Source organism: Gallus gallus, chromosome 1, assembly GCF_016699485.2.
Source record: "Gallus gallus isolate bGalGal1 chromosome 1, bGalGal1.mat.broiler.GRCg7b, whole genome shotgun sequence".
NCBI lineage: Eukaryota > Metazoa > Chordata > Aves > Galliformes > Phasianidae > Gallus > Gallus gallus.
Genome location: NC_052532.1, coordinates 22,890,535 through 22,911,272, shown reverse-complemented (window position 1 = coordinate 22,911,272; position 20,738 = coordinate 22,890,535). Strand labels below are relative to the sequence as shown.

At 36.9% G+C, this 20,738-nt stretch overlaps 1 protein-coding gene across 27 annotated transcripts in view; it reads right to left on the bottom strand.

The window, feature by feature from the left end:
- The window catches only part of CADPS2 (calcium dependent secretion activator 2), a 301,879-nt gene that overhangs the window by 86,915 nt on the left and 194,226 nt on the right, over window positions 1-20,738 (bottom strand). For 18 of the 27 annotated variants that reach the window (XM_040649118.2, XM_040649128.2, XM_040649125.2 and 15 more), the window contains exons 12-15: window positions 19,085-19,093; window positions 16,567-16,703; window positions 12,392-12,579; window positions 36-137 (exon numbers count right to left, since the gene is read on the bottom strand). In XM_040649118.2, the coding sequence (XP_040505052.1) occupies window positions 36-137; window positions 12,392-12,579; window positions 16,567-16,703; window positions 19,085-19,093 (436 nt within the window). The remainder of the gene's footprint in view (window positions 1-35; window positions 138-12,391; window positions 12,580-16,566; window positions 16,704-19,084; window positions 19,094-20,738) is intronic. The other 9 variants (XM_015282164.3, XM_015282189.3, XM_015282210.3 and 6 more) reach the window with 1 other exon arrangement.

The following is a 20,738-nucleotide window of genomic DNA, read 5'->3' as shown; positions in this document are numbered from 1 at the left end:
AAACTTTAGTACTAGTGAATAAATTATACACTTACCTGAAATGGCTTATTTGGTTTTCTAGAAGGGAAGAAAGTCTGTCCTTAATTTCTTCAAACCTTTCTTTCTCTTCAACAGATACTGTTCCAATGCCATCTGGCCTGTAATATTACATATTTAAGAACTGCTGACATCATTTCATGCTGATTCCTCCTTGAACAGCACTTTTTATTTTCAAAGCATTCCGTGCTTTTTGTGCTACCCTCCTTTCCCCTTTCCCACTGCCTTGAAGGATAAACTTGTGAAGACAGTTAAAAGACAGATTACAACTAGACAAAGAAGTTAGCTTTTCAAACTGAACTTTTAAATGCCATTCCTAGGTTGCTGCTAAGAATCAATATAAACACAAGGCAGCATGTATTTCTCCTAACTCATTCCCAAATACATAGCATTCTTTCTCAAGAAAATAACTACTGTTAGCAGGACTGGGGAAGCTAATCTAATCTTGCCTCAATTTTAGCTCCTTGAATCTTCTACAATTTTTTTCCAAAGGCACAGTATGGCTGAAAGTAGTTTAGGTCGGAGACAAATCACAGCGAGAAATGCCAGAGAATGCTCACAGTCCCCACCGTTATAGTGAGCATAGATTTTTGATCTCTAATCCCATATTGATAAGCAGCAGTACGTAACTAAGGTTTCCACATAAATATGTTGCAAAGGATGTAACAAATAATTATTCTTTAAAAACAAAAACAAAACATTGGCATTTTTAAACATCAAATTTGAGCTCCAATAATTAATAAGCCTTGTATTAAACACATTAAACACACACTTAGAGTCTTACCCTAAAACTGTTATTAGCACCTTCATAATAAAATAATGACACAGTTAAAAATAATTGAAATATACATTTCCTAAAAGGCATTTTCACTTTAAAATCACAACTTTCCCAGATCATGCAGTTGGCTACTTTGAAAAGTAGTGTTTGAAAACCTCCAGCTACACACTTAACTTCCAGATCCAGGATAACAAAGCATCACTGCTTCCCACCTGAGTTTACTACTCTGATATGAAGTCTGGATCCATCCTGTACTTCCTCCAGAACCTCCAAAACTGTCTTGTTGTTCTTAGAACTAAGAGAATTGCAGTGAAAAAGACATGAAGGAAGACATGCTAAACTGTTTTTTGCTAAACTGTTACTTTAACTTTCTCCACTATTCTTACATCTGGGAAGGATAATTTGCTGCTTTGTTGTGACATAAACAATTCTTTCACCCCTTAAATCACTTACATTCGTGATCTGTCAAGTCAAAGTGAAAAGAATCCCTGAACTCTTTAAATTATTGTGAAGACAACAATAAAAATCAGATATGGTGAAGATACAGTAACCAGGCACATCAATATACTATTGGATAAATTTGATGTGAAGGAGCAAATAATTTATCTTCTCTTTTTTGATGGATGCCAGGATACTTTATCTCAGCCTTCTGACAGATGGAATGGGCTCAAATTTAAGTAAATTTCACTGTCTGATGTCATTGTCAGGAGAGATCGTGCTCTAGAGTGATAAACAAAGTAGTTCTGTCATATTAAACCTCACTGAAGCATGTCATGTATATGACAGAAAAGACCTAGGGGTCCATATAACAATAAGTGAAAAAGGTGAGCCAGTAGCATGTCATATCTGTCAACCTGCACTAGGGCTAGGATCCCTGCGTACACGGGACTTGTCACTTCACTGAGTATGAAGCCAGAAACAATCATGCAGACAACGCCAAAAATTTTCAGAACTGTTAAATGTATTTTCAGTGAATGTTTGCATAGAACCAGATGTCCCAGAAGAAAAATAAAGAGTACACAAAAAGCTGTTAGAAAAATGGCACTGCACTGAAAAACGATCTTTTCAAAATACAGTGTTACAAAACAGCACAAACTCTGACTACTGTTATTATTTGTTTTTCCTGTTAGCCTTATTGCAACAAGCAGAGCATAGAAATGCATTTTCACAATACTATTCTCAGACACATACTCCACTGGTGATCATTTTTTGCTACGCTTAGAAATGTCTATCTACTGCTAGCAAAAAAGAATCCACAGAAAAAAGAATCAGAGATTATTTTAGAAAAATTAGATAAACAATGTTTTTAAAGTTCCCACTCATTTTGGCTTCTACATCTTTTCCTTTAATTGCTTTAAAGATAAAATAAAATGATGAAGTAGCATTTTTTGAGATGGTTATTTTTATTTATAAATTACTACGCTTGCCAGGAAAATCTGAATCATGCAGGCATTTGGTTATCCAGAAATATGCCAGTACAATTTTGCAACTAAAAACATCAACAAATGTGTATTTTCTACTATCCTAAAGCTACGGATGGACATTTGGAAATGAATTTTTCAATTCAAAACCAGTATGCAACCTTTCTATGGCAGACTGGGACCTCTCTTTCAAGAATGTCACTAAGAAAAGTGAAGTGAGAAGAGTAATCCTAAGTCTTCATGCAACAACATTTTAACATTATCTTCCCAAAAAAGTGAAGGAAGAACAATTTATCCTTTCTTCTACATTCTTCTCCTCATAGTCCACAGCTGCTTTTGGAAATAGAAAGCCAGGAGAAAAACTAAGCAATGGATAGTCAAAAACCAAGTTGGATTCTCTTTCTCACTTACATTGGTTTTCCATTTTCTAAGCACTTTGTCAATTGGATTTGAATTGGTCTGTCTTGTTTGCTTATATCACAGTCTAACTGGCATAGATGTAACGTTGTCTCTGGTCACATCTCAAGTTGCTGAATTCACCTAGACTTTAACATCAAAATATATATGAAGTAAAAACCTCATGAGCTAGAGCTAGTAAATCCAAGTGGAAAATAGTTTTTTGACCATAAGGCATTTTCAAATAACAGTATAAAAATAGTAATTGAACGGAATTTAGAATAAACCTTTACTATGACAGTCTTCCAAGGTAACTGTCCTCATGGTAATTATTCTAGGGAAGCTGATTACACTGTGGATTTAGGGTTTCCCCTGAAACAGACTGGTTTTATTTACTTGTCATAATCCCTTAAAGCTTGGAATGCCTGTTGATATATTTTGAGATTCGGAAGTCTTAGAACTTGTGATAATTTGCAGAGGTCACTTGACACACTGTAGGATTAAGATTCTTGTGAATAGCTGTGCATATGAGGTAAAAATAGCGTATCAGTTCCAATGGGAATCCAATATGATGGACACTGGGTTGGATGTTGATTCCTTCCAGCCTTCAACTTCGTAAACAGCTTCTCCTAGTGGCCTCTAGTGTGAAACTGTTAACATAAGCTGGCCTGTTATGACAGGCTTGTGAAATAGAAACAGAATGTGACTGACCTCTTTTTTTTCCACTGGAACATCGTTGATACTGGTGCTTTTTTTGCATATTTTACAAAGGTTTAAACTTTTTAATATAAGCTTTCCTCATTAAAAGCATAGACCATCTCTTTGGCCATTCAGGGAAAAAAAATATTAAAAAGACTAAGAGAAGAGAAATGTGCAGATCGATATTCTGATGCGTTACACACACATACAGTTGGGAACAGTAAGGCTGACCAAAATAATGCACTGAGAAAGATGGGAAATGATAATGAAAAACAAGATACAAGAAAAATGCGTTAGCTAAGGTCTTACTTCAAGACATGTATATAATAAACTGCATTTCAAGGGTTTAGTAAAACCCAAACCAAAACCTACAAGTCAACTTGGCTTTTAGAAACAAATTGTTTCAGAAGACTTTAGCATTTTCTAAGAGCACTTGTTTTAAACTCAACAGAAGGCAAGAACAAAAAGAATACTGATAATTTTCAGATTAGGTAGAGAATCAGTTGTTTAGAATTTTGATTAAGAGACTGCACTATCCCTTAGAATTTTCTTTAAAACACAACTGTATCAACACTTGTGCAGAATTCATGGTTTATGTTAGACAAGTCTTAGAAAAACTGATTTATATTATCAGCCTAAAAGCAGGCAGAGTAGAAGTCTTTTTATAAAAAGAAGAGAGCAGATTATCACATTGCATATATAGCTTTAACCAGCAGGTACTTGAAGACCGAGCATTTTGTTGTTTATAATAACCATTCTTCAAACACTCTGCCAAAAAAAAAAAAAAAGAGGCACAATAGAGCCTTCTGCTGCATGCATTTCTAAAGCTGATTCCACATCTGCTTACAGGTCATACCTTATTTTTCATAAGTGAATGAAAAAGATCAATTCTGAAGGCCAATAAAACAGATTAAGACGATAAATTAGGTTAATTTTCATGATCTTTTATGCAGTTATATTTTAGGTGGGGCACGTTATTGTACTTCTACTCTAAAAGCTAAGCATGCACTAATATGATACTATTTTATCCCAGGCACATAAATATGTAAAGCTATCAACCAATTTAATTTAATGACAGAATAACATAATGTTTAGAGAAAGTGAGGATATGTAATAGCATTAGCTGTTCCTTCATTGCCTAGAATGGCAACTATCATCTTAAATGTGCAAATTTTTTTTCTGATATTTCTTAATTATGTGTGAATTACAAATTATTTTCTACTGATGATTTCTATGAGATTTTTTCAGAAGCAAATTTATCTTGATACATTGAAAAATCTACCTCTGTTATCATTTTAGTGTGGACAGGTCTTGTGATCAACATATTATAATTATTAGCACTTTCCAACAAAGGACAGTATCCTTCCTTATATCAAAGCTGAGGTCAATATGGATTCACTCAGTGCCTGAAAAATTCAATTGGCATTTAGGAGATCTCTAACGACAAGGTTCTTGTGGCTATTTGCAACAGTAATAGTAATATGTAGAAAGTTGTCATGAACTGAACAACTTTTTCCTCCCCAGCTCTTGGAGTGCATGGGCTCAGATTTAAGATTAAAGAGACAGCCCAACTGCAAACAAAAGCTGTAAAGAAGACCTTGTACCTGCTATCATTACAACACAGCAAAAGCTCCTGGGACTGAGTGAATAAAAAGCAGAGTGGAAAAAGGAAGCTTCTTCAACAGCTTATAGCTGAATAAACATTTCACAAAATCCTGCTAGCAGTGGCTTCATGAGAAAACTAAGAAAAAGCCTATGTGCTATTAAAATATTTTTGACATATAAAACTATACATATAAAAATATAACACTTCTGGGAAGAGACCAAGTGAATGAAACCCTTCGTGTCAGATAGTGACCATGTAAAGTAGTAAAACTATTAAGTTCTATAATTTTAGATAGTCTTCTCAGGTACTGTTTATGTAAGAAAAATCAAGGAGTCAACCACAAGATAAAGCCAACCGTACTTTAATTCTAGCGCTAGCTTAGTCAGGAGAGAAGGCAATATCTATTCAAAAGCTCAAAAGAAAAAAAAAAAGAAAAAAAAAAGAAAAAAAGAAAAAAAATTAGAAGAGACAGAGCAATGTAATATTCTTCTCTTTAGTCTTACAAAGTTCCTTGACCTATGTTTGAAAGAGATGATTCTCTGAACATTCTTTTATCACTTGACACAATGTGTAAAATTGCAATAAATGGTTTTTATCGCAAGATATTGAAAAGTGAAAAAAATGCATGAACACGTAGCACTCTTCAAAGTTTCTTTAGTTTCTTTTCCCTTATGTGTTTCTCTTATCTGTGTGGTAGTCAGACAAAGTCTCTGGTACTGAAAAAGGGAAATGACACTTTTATTTTTAAAAACAGTAGAAGTCACAGGGAACTACAATCTCATATGTATGCCTGGGAAGATCATGGAACAGATCCTCTTGGAAGCCATGTTAATGAATGCCAATCAATTGATAATATCTACTTGGATTACCATCAGGCCTTTCACAAGGTACCACATGGCACCTTTATCTCTAAATTGGAGAGAGATGGATTTGAAGGGTGGACTACACAATGAATAAGGAACTGTATGAATGACTGCAGCCAGAGTCACTTTAGTCAATGGCTCTATGTCTTGGTGGAAGCCTTTAGTAGTAGTGTCCCTCAGGGATCTGTTTTGGGACCCCTGATCTTTATCTGTGACACAGTGCGATTGATTGCACCCTCAGCAAGTTTGCTGATGACACCAAGCTGTGTGGTGAAGTTGATATGACAGAAGGAAGGGATGACTTTCAAAGAGACCTGAACAGCCCTGACAAGTGGGCACACATGAACTGAACGAGGTTCAACAAGGGCAAGTGCAAGGTGCTGGGTGGAAAATCACAGATACATGTACAGACTGGGAGAAGAACTTGACAGCAGCCCTGTGGAAAAGGACTTGAAGGTTGTGGTGGATGAAAAGCTCTATTTGAGCCACCAGCTTGCATCAGAAGAGGAATGGCCAGCAGGGAGAGGGAGGTGATTGCTCCCCCTGAGGGGCTCTGCCCTCTTGAGGCCCCATCTGGAGTACTGAGTTCAGGCCTGAGGCCCCCAGCACAAGAAAGACGTGGAGCTGTGGGAGCAGGTTCAGAGGAGGACCACGAAGATGATCAAAGGGCTGGAACACCTCTCCAGTGATGAAAGGCTAAGGGAGTTGGGCTTGTTTGGCCTGGAGAAAAGAAGGTTCTGGGGAGGTCTCATTGCAGCCTTTCCATACTTAAAAAGAACTTATAAAAAAGATGGAGTAAGACAATTTGCATGGGCAAAGAGTGATATGATAAAGAGGAACAGGGAGATTTAGATTAGATACCGGGAGAAAATCCTGTACTCAGAGGATTTTCTCACTCTCAGAGGTGAGGCATTGGAGGCCTGGACAAGCTGTGGATGCCCCATTCCTAGAAGCATTCAAAGCCAGGTTGGATGGGGTCCTGGGCAGCCTCATTTAGTGGGTGCCAACCCTGCCCACGGCAGTGGGGTTGGAACTAGGTAATCTTTAAAGTCCCTTCCAACCTAAGCTATTCTATGATTTTATATATTCATTTACACTACTTTGAAATATTTCTTCCAGGCATAACAGGAGCAAGAAGTCTGTCAGAGAGCCTACAGTACCAAATGATGGCAAGGATCTAGAAGGGACTCTCAGACAGAGCAAGACTATTGCAGAGATACTGAAGGAATTCTTTCCAGTGATGCTTACTCATTGCAAAAAATCTTTTTTTTCACCACAGGATCTGTCTAAACTAATAGTTTTTGGAACAAATTAGAAAAAATGAACAGTAGGTTCAGTAGCCTGGACCAGAACTGAACCTATGGTTGAGTGGAGTTGCTCACCAGACTGCCTTCTTCCAGAAGAGTAGGAGGTGAAGAACGTCAGTTTAATTTAAAATTAAAACAAATTTACAGAGGAGATAAGGGGAACTGCAGACCACTAGGCCTGATATACATCCCAGAAAATTAGAAGAAACTATAATATAAAAATATTTAAAGATAAAATTAAAGAAAATTGGGTAAGTATGATTTATTATGAAGTAGTCCAGAATGGCCTTGATGCCACAAGAAAGATAAATCCTATCTTCTGATCCTGAAGTTCTATAAAGGAATAAAAAATGTATAAATGATCGTGATCAATAAAATGTGCATGAACTTCCAAAAAGTATTTTGTCAAAATTCCCAAACAAAACCTTTTAAGGTAACTAAGCAGAAACTGAGTAAGAATGAAAATCTTTACAGTGAAAAAGAGAGTAGGAACAAACAGTGAATACCTTCAGTGGAGGGATGTTATCAGTGGAGTTCTGCAAAGATCTGTGCTGAAACCGGTGTTATTTTACAGTACTCATAAATGATCTGGCAAGTGGCTAAGAACTAAGGTGACAGTAACTGTAATGATAGTTATCTGGCATAGCGTGGAATTCCAGAAGTACTTTATAAAATCATGCATTGCAGAGGACTTGGTGTTATGATGGATAATATCATGAAACCATTTTTGGTGGCAGCCAAAAAACAAGTCAACACTGAGAATTATGAGAAAAGAATAGAGAAGTAGCAGAAAATATCCACCCAGTGTAATCAGTGCATGATTCTCTCATAATTCTTGAATCTTAAACAGCAAAGAGACAACACAGAAGTATTTTTTGCCGCTCTTGACCTGTTGCAGTTATTACAGAGACTGAAATGAGATCTGTAAGAGTCAAGAATAAAACAAGAGTTCTTCATGCAAAAGGAAGCTGAGCTGAGGAACTTACTGCCGAAGGTGCTGAGGATGCAAAAGGGTTACACAGGTTCAGGGGTGCAATGGACAAGTACCTGAACAGAAACTCTCACCAGGCTACTGAACAGGTATATTCTGAGCAGTAAAGAGCTGCAGACTGAAAGAGCACTAAGAGGAAATATTGCATATGCTTGCCCTTCTCTTCCTGCAACCAGGTTAACGTTTTAGGCTGGTGACTGACTGGCTTAGAAGAACCCTGACTCAGTATGACTGTTCTATTCAAAGACGTGCTGAATATTTCAAAATCAAGACAGAGAGAAACCATTTATCTTCAATTACAGACAGATTTTTAGAGCACTGCTTTCACCTTCACTTCTCATATGTGAACTTCAAATAAACTAGCCTTCTTTCTGAATAGAAAAAGGTATAATGAGGGAATATGCTTGAATTTTGAATTTTTCAATTCAGCTTGTAACTCAGCGGGTGGAAAGAAGTCACTTTACACTTCATGCGTTACCCAACAGCATCCATTTCAGACAAGAGGGACTGAATAGAAGTCACAGCATGAAAAGTAGACAAAAGTGAAGGTGATGGGGAAGAAAACAATAGCTACTGCCTGGACTGTTTAGACTGAAATGCCAGTCTTTGGGAATACCCTATAGTTCCTTGTTCTGCCCATTTCACTTTCCAGAGATACACACTCACCAGAGATACACAAGTTCAGTGTATGCACTGCTGCAGCGGGAAAAGTTCATTTGTAAACTAATGACTTTGATGGGGACCATTACAGTGGAATATTTCGGAAGAAAAATGTTGCAAAGAGGAACCAAAGGAAATGCTATTGTAACGTTACAAAGCATTTATGCAGAGGTGCTAGAGGAAAAGGAATCTGTTGATTCAGAAACAAGGACATGTTTTTATTTAAACTCTCAGCAAGGCCACTCTTTTAGAAAATGATTTTTGTGTTTGGATATTTGAGAATGTCTTAAGAATGTCAATGCACAAAAGCAGAAATGCCACTTCTTAGTAAGCAGTTTGTTAGGTTGGTCATAATGCTCTTCCTAGCAAGAAGGGGAAGGCACATAAGAGGCTTGAATTTCTCAGTCTGGGTCTCAGCGGTTTGTGATCGACTCTGCACTAACAATTCTGTTCCTAAACCAGCAACAGTGGCAAAGAGACACATTAACAACCAGAATGCTTGATAACTTCGTCAAAACTTGTGAACTGCATCTCTGTTGCAGATAGGAAAGAAAACAGTCCCTGTTGTTGCCTGGTCTGACTGTTGAGGCTAGGTCTGCTGTACACAGCCTACCAACCAGAGCTCAGCTCAGGGCTCCACTGTACTTGGTGTAGCCCCTGAAGCTCCACAATGATCCTCTTTAATGTATTTATTCCAGATGTTTTGAAATAAAAGCACAGCTATTGTGTTACAGTCTACAGCATGAAAGACTTTGTATTTCAAGCCCAAAGGTGTGGCAAAAGAGCATGGACAATACCTGCAGGTCCCTAGTCTGCCAGAAGGACTTTGGAGATATATGAAGGGTAGAAAGAACCCAAGCTGATTCAGCCTTGTTGGCAGCGACTACTGGGAGCTGTATTTAGCACATAGCTGGGATCTTAGAGGGTGCCTACGACAAATGGCCATCTGGGGTACATCCTCCAAGACTGCTTCCTCATCATTTTATTTTAAGAAACTGAATGCAGCCACTGGTGTGCTCAGCTATGTCCTGGTATAGCCCAGAGATATTTTGCAGATCTGCTGTGACTTGTGCCTGAGTTTCTCAGACTCATGAGATTAACAGAAATCAGAAAGGTGAGTAACACCACTGTCTGATTATTTGACTGATGTCAGTAGATTGTCCCTTACTATAAAATTCATGCCTGAAAGAAATAGGTAATTTGAACTGCAGATACAGCTTCTTGTCTATATGCTCCTCCATCATGATCATCTTCATGATCAACTTCGATGATCTTTCTCAGGCCTGTGAAAGGTTTAAGATTCCTCTATGAAGCAAATGGGAAGAATAAATTGAATACACCATGTCCGGAGTACAAAGCTCTTTGTTATGTTGTCCTTCTAATTCTCAGCCTGACTTAGAAAACTAAGATGTATAACACCACGGATCAGCCTAGAACTTTGGCCTGTCATGCATTGTCTGTGAAATTCTTTTTCCCTTTTACTATTTCTTAGTGCTGCAGCAGATGAATGAGTGGATGTATTATGTGTATATATGTCTCTGTCATCCTCAGTGAGTGTGTCTGCTTCTGTCCTTGACTTACTTTTCTTCTTTCTTCATGCTTCTTTTTTCCTCCTTTTTACAATATCTCAGTTCTAGTTAGACCCTCTCTGTTCAACACTTCTTTTATTCCTAAAACACTCATAATGCTATTCAGAGAATATCTGTACAGAAGGAATAGACAGAATACAAACAGAGTGCTTACCACTGTGTAAATGATGTGCTCTCTGAGATATTTTCATGCACTGCACGCACTGTTGTCCTTCACTTAAATTATGAAATAAAAAGAAATATATCTACCTTCCTTTTGAATTCTTGAAATAAGTTTGAGCAATTATCACAGTATATTTGTCTCGTTAGGCTGGAATCAGTAATAAAAGGGCTAGAAACAACAAAGACAGACTCAATAGGAAATGCAAATATATCAGGCTCTTCAGGAACTGACAATAGAAGCAGGCTTTTATGGACAATATATTACCAAATGAAAGCCAGAAATTCTCCTAACTTACCGGTATGAATGTCAAGATTCTTGAGAATATTTTATGCATATTCAAAAGTATTTTAATTTTGGATATTATAATCAATGATTACATAATGTTAAGCTCTCTCTGCCAAATCACTCAGACCACAAACACTCAGCTCCTATTCTTACAGGTGGAAGGCACTGTCTAAGCCAATGGGGCTTCAGTGGCTCAGGGGTGAGAAAAGCAGCCACTACGATTGACTGGTTGCAAGACAAGATAAGCAAACAAGTTGGGAATACTGCCTTTCTTTTCCCTCATCCCTGCCAGGATTCAATTTTAGGGATTTACTCAGAACATCACAGCAACCTCATTTCATGACTGCAAACAGGTTTTTCCCTTGTGGCAGGACTGGATCAGTTGAGAGGGGAAGATCAACTATTTTTCGAATTTTTGAACTTTAAATCATATTTCTTACAGCACTCTACAGACCTAGTGTACACAGCAGGCTGCAAATGCGTGTCATCCTGTAATTTGATATATTGCCTGTTCTATCCTCCACTTTAGTACAAGGAGGACATGGATAAACTGGAGCAAGAACAGTGAACGGTCATCACATCAGTCAGGGCATGGGCACTCACTCTGTGAAAATGCCTGGGCGAGCTGGGCTTGTTCAGCCTGGAGAGTAAGTGGCATTCAAGGGGGCTGAACGGCTTCTGCAGAAGCTACTGGGAGGCTGTCACAAAGATGGAGCCAGATTTTCTTCCAATGGTGCAAGATGGGAGGATGAGAGACAACGAATATAACTAAATTGATATAAGACAAGTTCAGACTGGGTGAAGCTCTGACTGGGTTACACCCTGAGCAACCTGGTCTGACCTCGCAACCCTGCTTTGACAGGAGGTTGGGCTGGACACCTCCTGAGGACCATTCCACCAAGTTATCCTGGGATCCCATCTCCTGTCTCTGTCCAAGATGAGAACTGGCTCCTTCACAATGTGGAATAAGGCACAGATGGGTCACAGACCTCTTTTAATGAATGTATGCTTCTAACACTTAGCACAGAAAATCAACAACTCTATTTTTAACAAATCTTTTATTCACTAGAGGAGGGAAGACATAATCACATGAGCATCACTGTGACCAGTGAAACAGTCTTTTTCTTGAGTGGAAGCAATTACAGAATTATCCTATCTCCCTGCGTATGGGGTCACAACACCATCCCAACTATGCATTTTTTTCTCCTTGTGGTAGCACAGCCAGAAGAACTGAGTATTGTATGATTAGTTGCCAAGCTACAGATTGTAGAAAAGCTGTCAAAGCTTCCCTTAAACTTCAATATTGTTCAAAATGTTCACTGGAAACACCACTGACTAACACAGTACAAACGCAGAATGCAGGATGATATCCTCCTCCCTTGAATCTGTCTGTCTATACAATGCCTAAGAAAGCACACTGCATTAAGAAAGTATAAACTGATTTTTTTTTTTTTTAATATAATCCATATAGAAACTCCAAAGCCTCTGACAAAAAATTCATGAACTGATTTCTGATGGGTGCAACATCTCTATCTGGTGAAGGAGTCTAGAAATTTCATTCTAAGGTTACTAATTTAAAAATGCAGCATTAGATTACCTGTTGCCATGGACATGAGAAGCACAAAACGCAAAACTGTAGTGGAGTAAGGTTGGATCAATGACAGAACCATTTTCTGAATGTTCAATCAACTCATTAAGATAGCAAAGATGGCGGTGACAACCTCTCACTCCATAGCGAGCACAGTATTCATCTAATACGAAGACTTGGCCTGGACTAAACCAACCCTGAAAGAAAAAGGCAAAAAGAAAAGCCACACAAATGTTGAGATTTCTTTTCCCACTCACAGCTTTTCAAACAAATCAAACAAAGAACAGAAACACATATTTTTGTGTGCATTACACAGAATTTTTTTTAGTAGAATGATTTATAGCTGACTAAGGTTTATAGCACTGGAAGATGGATCCAACAATAAACCTCTTGCTGAAAGGACTAAATGCCAGGAAACCATTTGCTGTTCTGAGTTATTACCACCATGAAATGCATGGTTAACAAAAACAATACGTAACTGTAATACATCCACAGTCTAGTGTGGATTTGATTATATCAAAACCTGTCTACCTGATACAAAATTAATTAACCCTATAAAACAATCAGTTTTATTAAAGCAACTGTAAGCTGTGTGAGAACATTTGGGTAATGGTGAGATACATTAATATCACTGATTAAAATACAGTTTCTGGATAAGCAGTTCCCTGTGGCTGTAACTTTAATCTGAGTGATGAAATACAATTTGACCATTTTCCTCATTCCTCAGAGAATACGTATGCACTTTTAAGAGCTTTTAAACCATCAGTATAAAAGCCACAAAGCCAGGTAGTTTATTAGAAGGTATCTTATTTAGTAAGAGGAATATTATTAATATACCAATAGTAAATGGAAATTAGATATGCTGGGGAACTGAACAGGTTGCTCTGAAAGTAATGCCTCCTATTTATTTCCATGGAAATGACAACAGAGAGTACAATAACACTATTTGGTAGAGCAAATTCTCAGCCACTAAGCGCTATTTTTGAACATCACCATTCGAGTCACCACCATTAGCTGTGCGTTTTCACCAGCAATGAACAAGAGCCTGCATGCTGCACTCCTAAAAATCTGCATCGCTGCTCAAAATGTGTCTTGTTGTCTATGTCACTGCCTCCACACCTTTGCTTCATATGTTCTTCTATGTCAGACACCATTTGTCAGACTGCCCTTTTGCTGCCATCTGTTAATGTAATGGAATGTTGGTGGTAAGCTTCAGTCTCTACTACCATATCACCAACATCTGCCTCTGAAGTCGAGGGCCAACATAATAAAATAAGAGGCGTTACTTTTGGAGCAGAGCTTGTATTTCAATGGAAGGATAATTTGGCCACAGACTTGGTACAGCATGACCCTGGCACAGACATGAACAACATACAGGCACTTTTGCTCCACTGAAACAGGTATCAAGGGAATAAATATAGAGTATAAAAAAAGGATTCTTGGTGTGGAAATGGAATACAGAAGAGCCTTGATTGCTTTGCCTTCCAATATGAGAAAAGATGCCACAGTGATCTTCCAAGAAGCAGCAAGGAGAAAAACATAAAGCTTGGAAAACCATAGCCACTGCACAGTCATTTTAAAGAGGTGTTTCTCTTTGTTCTTTTCTTAATTGTGGTGACATTTCTATCTTATCATCCTTTCCAAATTATTGAGAAAGACTGAGGAACACCTAAACTTGAATGTACAAATGACTTGGATAAGCAAAACAATTTTGAAAGTTATGAATTGATGACATCAATTTAGGAGATGAAGACCATATCTCTCTACTGCTTGTGAATACTTCTGTAAGCTCAAATGTTTAATTTTTGTAGAAAATATCAGCAAAAATACCACAGGAAACTACATTTAAAATGTACTCACATCAAGTTAAAACCGTCTGCACTGTAACTTCGCTAAAGGATTTGCATGAGAATGAACTCTAAATTTTATGTCCTCTCACAACTCCTGAATTAAACATACCAGGACATCTCAATCATACTTCAAAAATTTGTTTGCTCCCAATTCACATAATTAAAGTCAATTCACATAAAGTCAATTCAATAAAGTCAATTGCTCCCAATTCACATAATTAAAGTCCATTGCCTTTAAAGAGCTTCAGCTGTTTCTAGAGGGAACATGTAGTGTAATTACAGCACCCACAGCACTATTCAGTATTTTAAACTGATCTACTCATGTAGCAACGGCTTATGTAATTTACGTGTATCTTCGCTGGAAAATAATGGTATTCTGCTGAAAGAAGAAAGAAAGGGGATTTCAGCTGAATTTCTGCAGTAATATTTGTCCTATCCTTACATACAGTGAACAATGGTAACTGTGATTGATACTCCGCCACTGTCGCTGATCTCTCACCAAATTCTTAAGCAAAACATGACAGAATGCTACGCAGATGCCAACTTCTGACAATTCAGAAGCAAATGGTTCTTTATTAAAATTTCTTGTGTTCTCATAGCAGAAGATTCTGACAGCCACGCAAATTTTTCAAGAACTTATTAACTTCAGATTCTGTAGGAAAGCTGTTTTAATGTGCTCATTTTCACAATAATATGGACCTTCCTTGCCCTTCTCCAGCCCCACACCACATGTAGCAGTCACAAACATGTAATTATATGCTTCAGTGTATTACATAACTGTGTGCTTTTTATTTATCATATCATTCCAAAAACTAGGCACAAAAAAAAACCCCAAGCTCCCCACTGCCTAGAAGAATATAAAATGAGAGAAGTTTAGGTCAACTCACAGTTTAATATAGGGCTTAATACTCATTTTAAACATGTTTATCTTTTATTTTTAGAAGTTGCATGTGTGATTGCTCCATATTTTATTGCAATAAAAGCACACACAATTGCTAAAAATGAGAAGAAATGAGCCGTCCAGGAAAAAATCACCACACTTTTATGTTCAAACACGCTACTGCTACCTTAACAGTCTTGATTTTATAATTTAAAAAGATATAGTTAAATGTGCAGTTTAACAAAAAATGATCACCCATTCTACTCATTAAAAGCCGAATTTAAAAATGAACAATAAGAAATGCATCTGCTTTATGGTTGCTATAGCACTGCGTATTTCACATAACCTCTTCTAAAAGTTCCTGATTTCAAGGTTATATTAAGTGTCTTACTATATTATTATTATAAAAAAAGATTTTGACCCCAATGCACTGTTAGAAAGCTAACCATTTTCTCTTTGAGTGCCAATTACTTTGTACAGATGTACCTTCAGGCCTCTTCTTTGATTCAGTGTGCAACCCACAGACAGAAAATGAGTCCTTTAACTTTTTCTATACATACTTATCTGGCAGTATTTTAAAAAGGAAACAACTGTCATCAAATAATCTTTTTTTTTTTCTTTTTACACTTGAAAACAAACCTAAAAAAAAACATCATTATCTATCATATATATAGAAAAGAGATAAAGTTATTTTTTATTTCTGTTGGGATGATAAAGCGGAAAAAAAAAGAAGTATGTCATGAGACATTATAGGTCCTCAGTAAGAGATCAGGATATCAGACTGCATCTGGTGAAAAATAAACCCTCCAGAAGTTACAAGGTCTGTTCCAAATGAAGACATTTGACAAACGTGTGTGTAATGTGACAGACTCCCAGGATATTGCTGCTGCTTTTCCACGTTGAACATGAAAGCAAAAACAGCTCCATTCTCAACTCCTATCCTCACAAAGCAGAGAACAGAAAGTGCTTCAAAGTGAAGGGAAGCTGCAGGTATAAGTACAGAAACATGCTACATCTGTATCTGATTGCCAATGGTTCTGCTTCCTTTCTTTTGGTGTTTTTTCTTCTTCACAGCCTAGCACAATGAAGAATTACAAGGTAGATGAAAACGTCTGACATGAGGTAACTGCATTTATACCTTAAAATGCCTGTACAGGTGTCAGTAAATCCTACTGCAGGGGCTTTGACCATCATTAAAACCTTCTGTTTTTATTCAGACCTCCATAGAAGACATGATAAATTTCAGCTGATAAAATCAGAGACAGTTTGGGTCTCTGCTTTCTATTGAGTGGCACAGCAGCAGTTTGCAAGTGTATAATTTTCAAATCTGAAAGCAATCGATTGGACCCTTTATTCCAACTACAACCACAGGTATTGAATGAATGAAGAAGAAAGGACTACTTTATAACAACTATTTCTCACTTCTTTATAGCTATCTTCTAGTCTATACTCACCAAACAAGAATAGGAGTCATTCAATCTGTGATCCAAGGTCTGCCTCTGAAGCAGTTGAAAGAGGAAAGCATGGTCAAATTTGCAGGGATTAGCAGAAATAAACTCTTCCATGCCGTGTTTCTGACCACGGTCTGTATCTGTTCATACAAAGGAGAGAATGTGCAGAGGAATGTAAGTTAGTGTGCGTGCAGATTTACAAATGCAAATCTAACATGGTATATAATCCTCAGTATATAATCTTGAAAAAACTGCAAAGAAACAAGTTACATAGGCAGCTGTTTGCAAGTTACCTCTTGCAGAATCCTGGTTTTAAATTTGACAAATAGTATTATCTTCCTACTATAATAAAAACCTGTACATGAAAACAATTTGGCAAAAAATGGTCCTTTAGTGGAATTCTTCAAATGCTACAATTTACAAAACAATTTTATAAGCGTAAAAAAATGTGTTCTGTAATTTCTTGGGTTTGGGTGGCTCTTTCTAATTCTAGCAAAATTGCCAAATATCCTCCCCACCATAAAAAAAAAAAAAAAAAAAAAAAAAAAAAAAAGTTTATGCATTTATCTCTAGAGATAAGAAAGAACAAATTTACTGCAGATCAGAGTAGCACTCACAGAAACATTCAACATGGCTTGAAGCCTACTTCTCAAATGGCAAACTGGAGCAGAAATGAACGCACTGACTTGAGCTAGGTCATTTCCAGCCTTCTTTTTGTACTCGGCTTTTAATGAGACAAACCTTAATGTAGTAATGGCAAAGAGCTCCTTCAACCTTCAAGCAAAGAGTAGTGAAAAAGGGAGCAGCATTTTTGTGTAAATACATTGAGAAAACATACCATCCCAAATGGCACTTCAATCAAAGGCCCAAATTTATTGTTCTTCACAGATTGCATCTTTCAACGCCTTTAAACCCCGCGGGTTTATCAAAAGAGAAGCTCTAGTGATTGCTTTCATTAAAGCTATGTTTTGTCAAAGTCCTCAATGTGAATTATCTATCAAGTATGGACAGAAAAAGCCTTACAGTGCCCAAAAGGACTAGTTATGTATTAGCACATTAGCCGTCTTGGTTTCTATAGACTGTATTGGGGTGAACAGTCTTATCAACTTAAAAATTGACTTCTCCTTTCAATTGTCTACGTTCTTTGTTCCTTTAAATTCAAACCTAGATCTTTTTATATTCGTTACTAGAAAAGTACAGATCTAAGTGTATCCTAAATGCAATTTTGAAAACCTGCATAGTACAAACCTAAAATTTCTAAAGAAAAGGAGACAAAAGTTTATTGATTAAACCCAATTATGGAGCCAGGTTCATAATAAAACTCAATATTGATCTGCGGGCATGATGCTAACATAATCAGTCACATTTAGAAATTTAGCCCCAGATTATATTGATCCATGTCAAGTCCAACTTTCAGCTGTATTTGTGGATGGGAGAATTATTTAATTCAAGCTGAAGGATCTGCAGCATCACATCTTAGAAAGATGCAGAAACTAATTCATATCACTTGGCTTTGCATTGTCAAAGCAAGAGTCACATCCATGTGACAGATTTCACCAAGGTGGATGTTGCAAATAAACAATATGACAATACACTGATGGTGTAAGGTATGAAGCTATCATCCCAGAGAAATAGCAGCATGTATTTTTAATGGTTAAAGGATCAGTAGTTTATGCAATTACACAGATTAACAACATTTCCATTAGCATCAGACTAGCCTATCATGAATAACAAACTTAGGTCATATTTTTGACACAGATGCAGGAAGTGCTTTCTCTTAATTAGTACAATTTAAATATATTAAAACACCTGAATTCAAAGATGAACTGGTATCAACACAACTACATTACTGAAAGTACTTAACTACATTGTGAAAATATCTATAGATTCCAAAATGATACACACACGGCTAAAAGACTCCCAGCTCAAATCTGATGTGTGACTGCTTTCTATATTTCTTACAAGCTTTCCAACTTACATGGATAATCTGATTTATTGATTCATTATTTAAAAGAAGGCAGATCGTAGAAAAGAAAAGAAAATATTATACCACTGGCAGCAATCTCCTGCACAAATTAAACACAACTAAATCTTTCTTAATTTAAATGGCTTCAATTTCTTTTTTTCTGTGGTTACTACACATATATAAAAGATTCTCCTTTACAGAAAGAATTTTTTTTGTAAATACTGAAAAGAAATTAAATCTTTTGAAATCAGACTGGATGTTGAAAAAGAAACAAAGACAACATTCTGATACTGTCATCTAGATGATCTGAATATGTAAGGCAACCTACTGAATACAACATGGCTTCTGAAAGCAGGATTTCCTCTTAGATAATTTGGGCAAAATAAAAAAAAAAAACTTTTTTTTTTAAATTATATGCTATATGTAATTCTACAGAAAGATCCACAACCGATTCCTATCATTAAGTGAATCAAACAGAACAAACAACGTCAAAGAGTAACAGAATGTCTGTTACCAAATTTAGCCTAACAATAGAAAAAGTAATTTAAAACTTACCTTTATTAACTGTAGGCAAGCAAGAAATAATGGAAAAATAAATCTAATGTAATATTTAGATCTTATTTTACTATTATGATATATATACAAAAGAATGCACGATCTTTTTGAAATAAAATTGATTTTTTAAATAGATTATGAGCTTAAATAATTATACGAAATTAATAAACATTATAGGAATGTGATTCAAAAATGGCTAGAATGACTGTGTTTTTCAGATTCCTATGAGCTACACATATCCTGTTCAGACTACGATCAAAGGGAAAAGACATGAAGAATGCTATTTTGTGATATACAGTTAAGAAAAAAAATACATTTCCATTTTCTTCTGAACATTCTCTCAACCTTGGGAAATATCAGAAAGGAGAAATGGGGAGAACTCTGGGACAGTAATACTTTTGCTTTCTAACAATTAATTCTCATCTCTTGTTGATGAATTTGCTGTCCTGCTTTCAGTTTTCTCTAACTCAAACTCATAGTGCTGGCTGATACTTCCATATTATATGGTAAAATCCAGGCTATGCATTTATTTCACAGTTTGGAAGCTGGTAGCCCAAAAAAGCTAACTAACCATGGTAAAAACTAACAAATGTTATTGTCTACTTTTCAGCAAATCCTTGGCTGTTCTTTTGGACAAGCATAGTCAGTTTAGCAGAACAGCACCCTGAATATGCCTTTTGCAGTCTTTGCAAGAAAATTCCACTTTTAGACCAGATACAAATATGATAAAAAAATCACCACATCCTCAGACAGTTAATAGAGTTGAGTGAATCAGGACTGAATTAGAACCAAGAATTCCATGTTCTTATAGCACATGCCTGGGTGAGTGGTTCCTATTGACAAACAAGTTATCAGGTACCATCTCTGCCCTCTTCCAACCCAGAAGCAAACACAGTTTTCTGTAGCATTTACTCTGTTCTAGGATGATCTGCTGGAATTGGCCTTGTAAAGTGTTACTTCCTCCATTTTGTGGCTCCCAGTGAGTTTTAGCATTGTGGAACCAGTTTGAACCAATTCAGGCAGGCAGGGAAGCAGGCAGAAAAAGAAACCTGGTATTGCAGGGTAAGAACTATGATGGGGGAACAGAGGAGGCTGGAAATGGTTGGATGAAGTTGCACATGCACACTGAAAAAGTCAGTGGCAAGACATGCATTACATTACTTCAGATGCCACCCCGTACAGAGAGTGGCAGCTAATACTGGAAGCATTTCAAATTCTGACCATTGACTAAGACTCCAAAGCACTGCATGCCTAGAAACACAGGCCAAAGGAAGAATCCCTGCCCCCAAGAACCTTATCATTTACATACCAGACAATGAAATAACAGACCAAAAGTGGAAGAATAAGAGAAAACATACTGGCAAATAAGGCTGGAGCATGAGGCTGGAGAAAGCACAGTAATGAATTACCACTTTTCTCCTGAAGGACAGATTTGAGGAGGATACAAAATAATTTTCGTAAGTTTTTGAGTAGCATGGTGGAGAGGATGAAGGTAACTTACTGACTGCTTTAATGAGTGAGTGGTGGAGGCTGGTGTCAGCCCGATTCCTAGAAAGGATAGGGGAGTAGTTGGAGACAAGGGGGACAGGAAGGAGAATGGAGCAACATGCAGGGTGAATGGAGGTATTCCACTCTTACAACTGCAAAGTACATA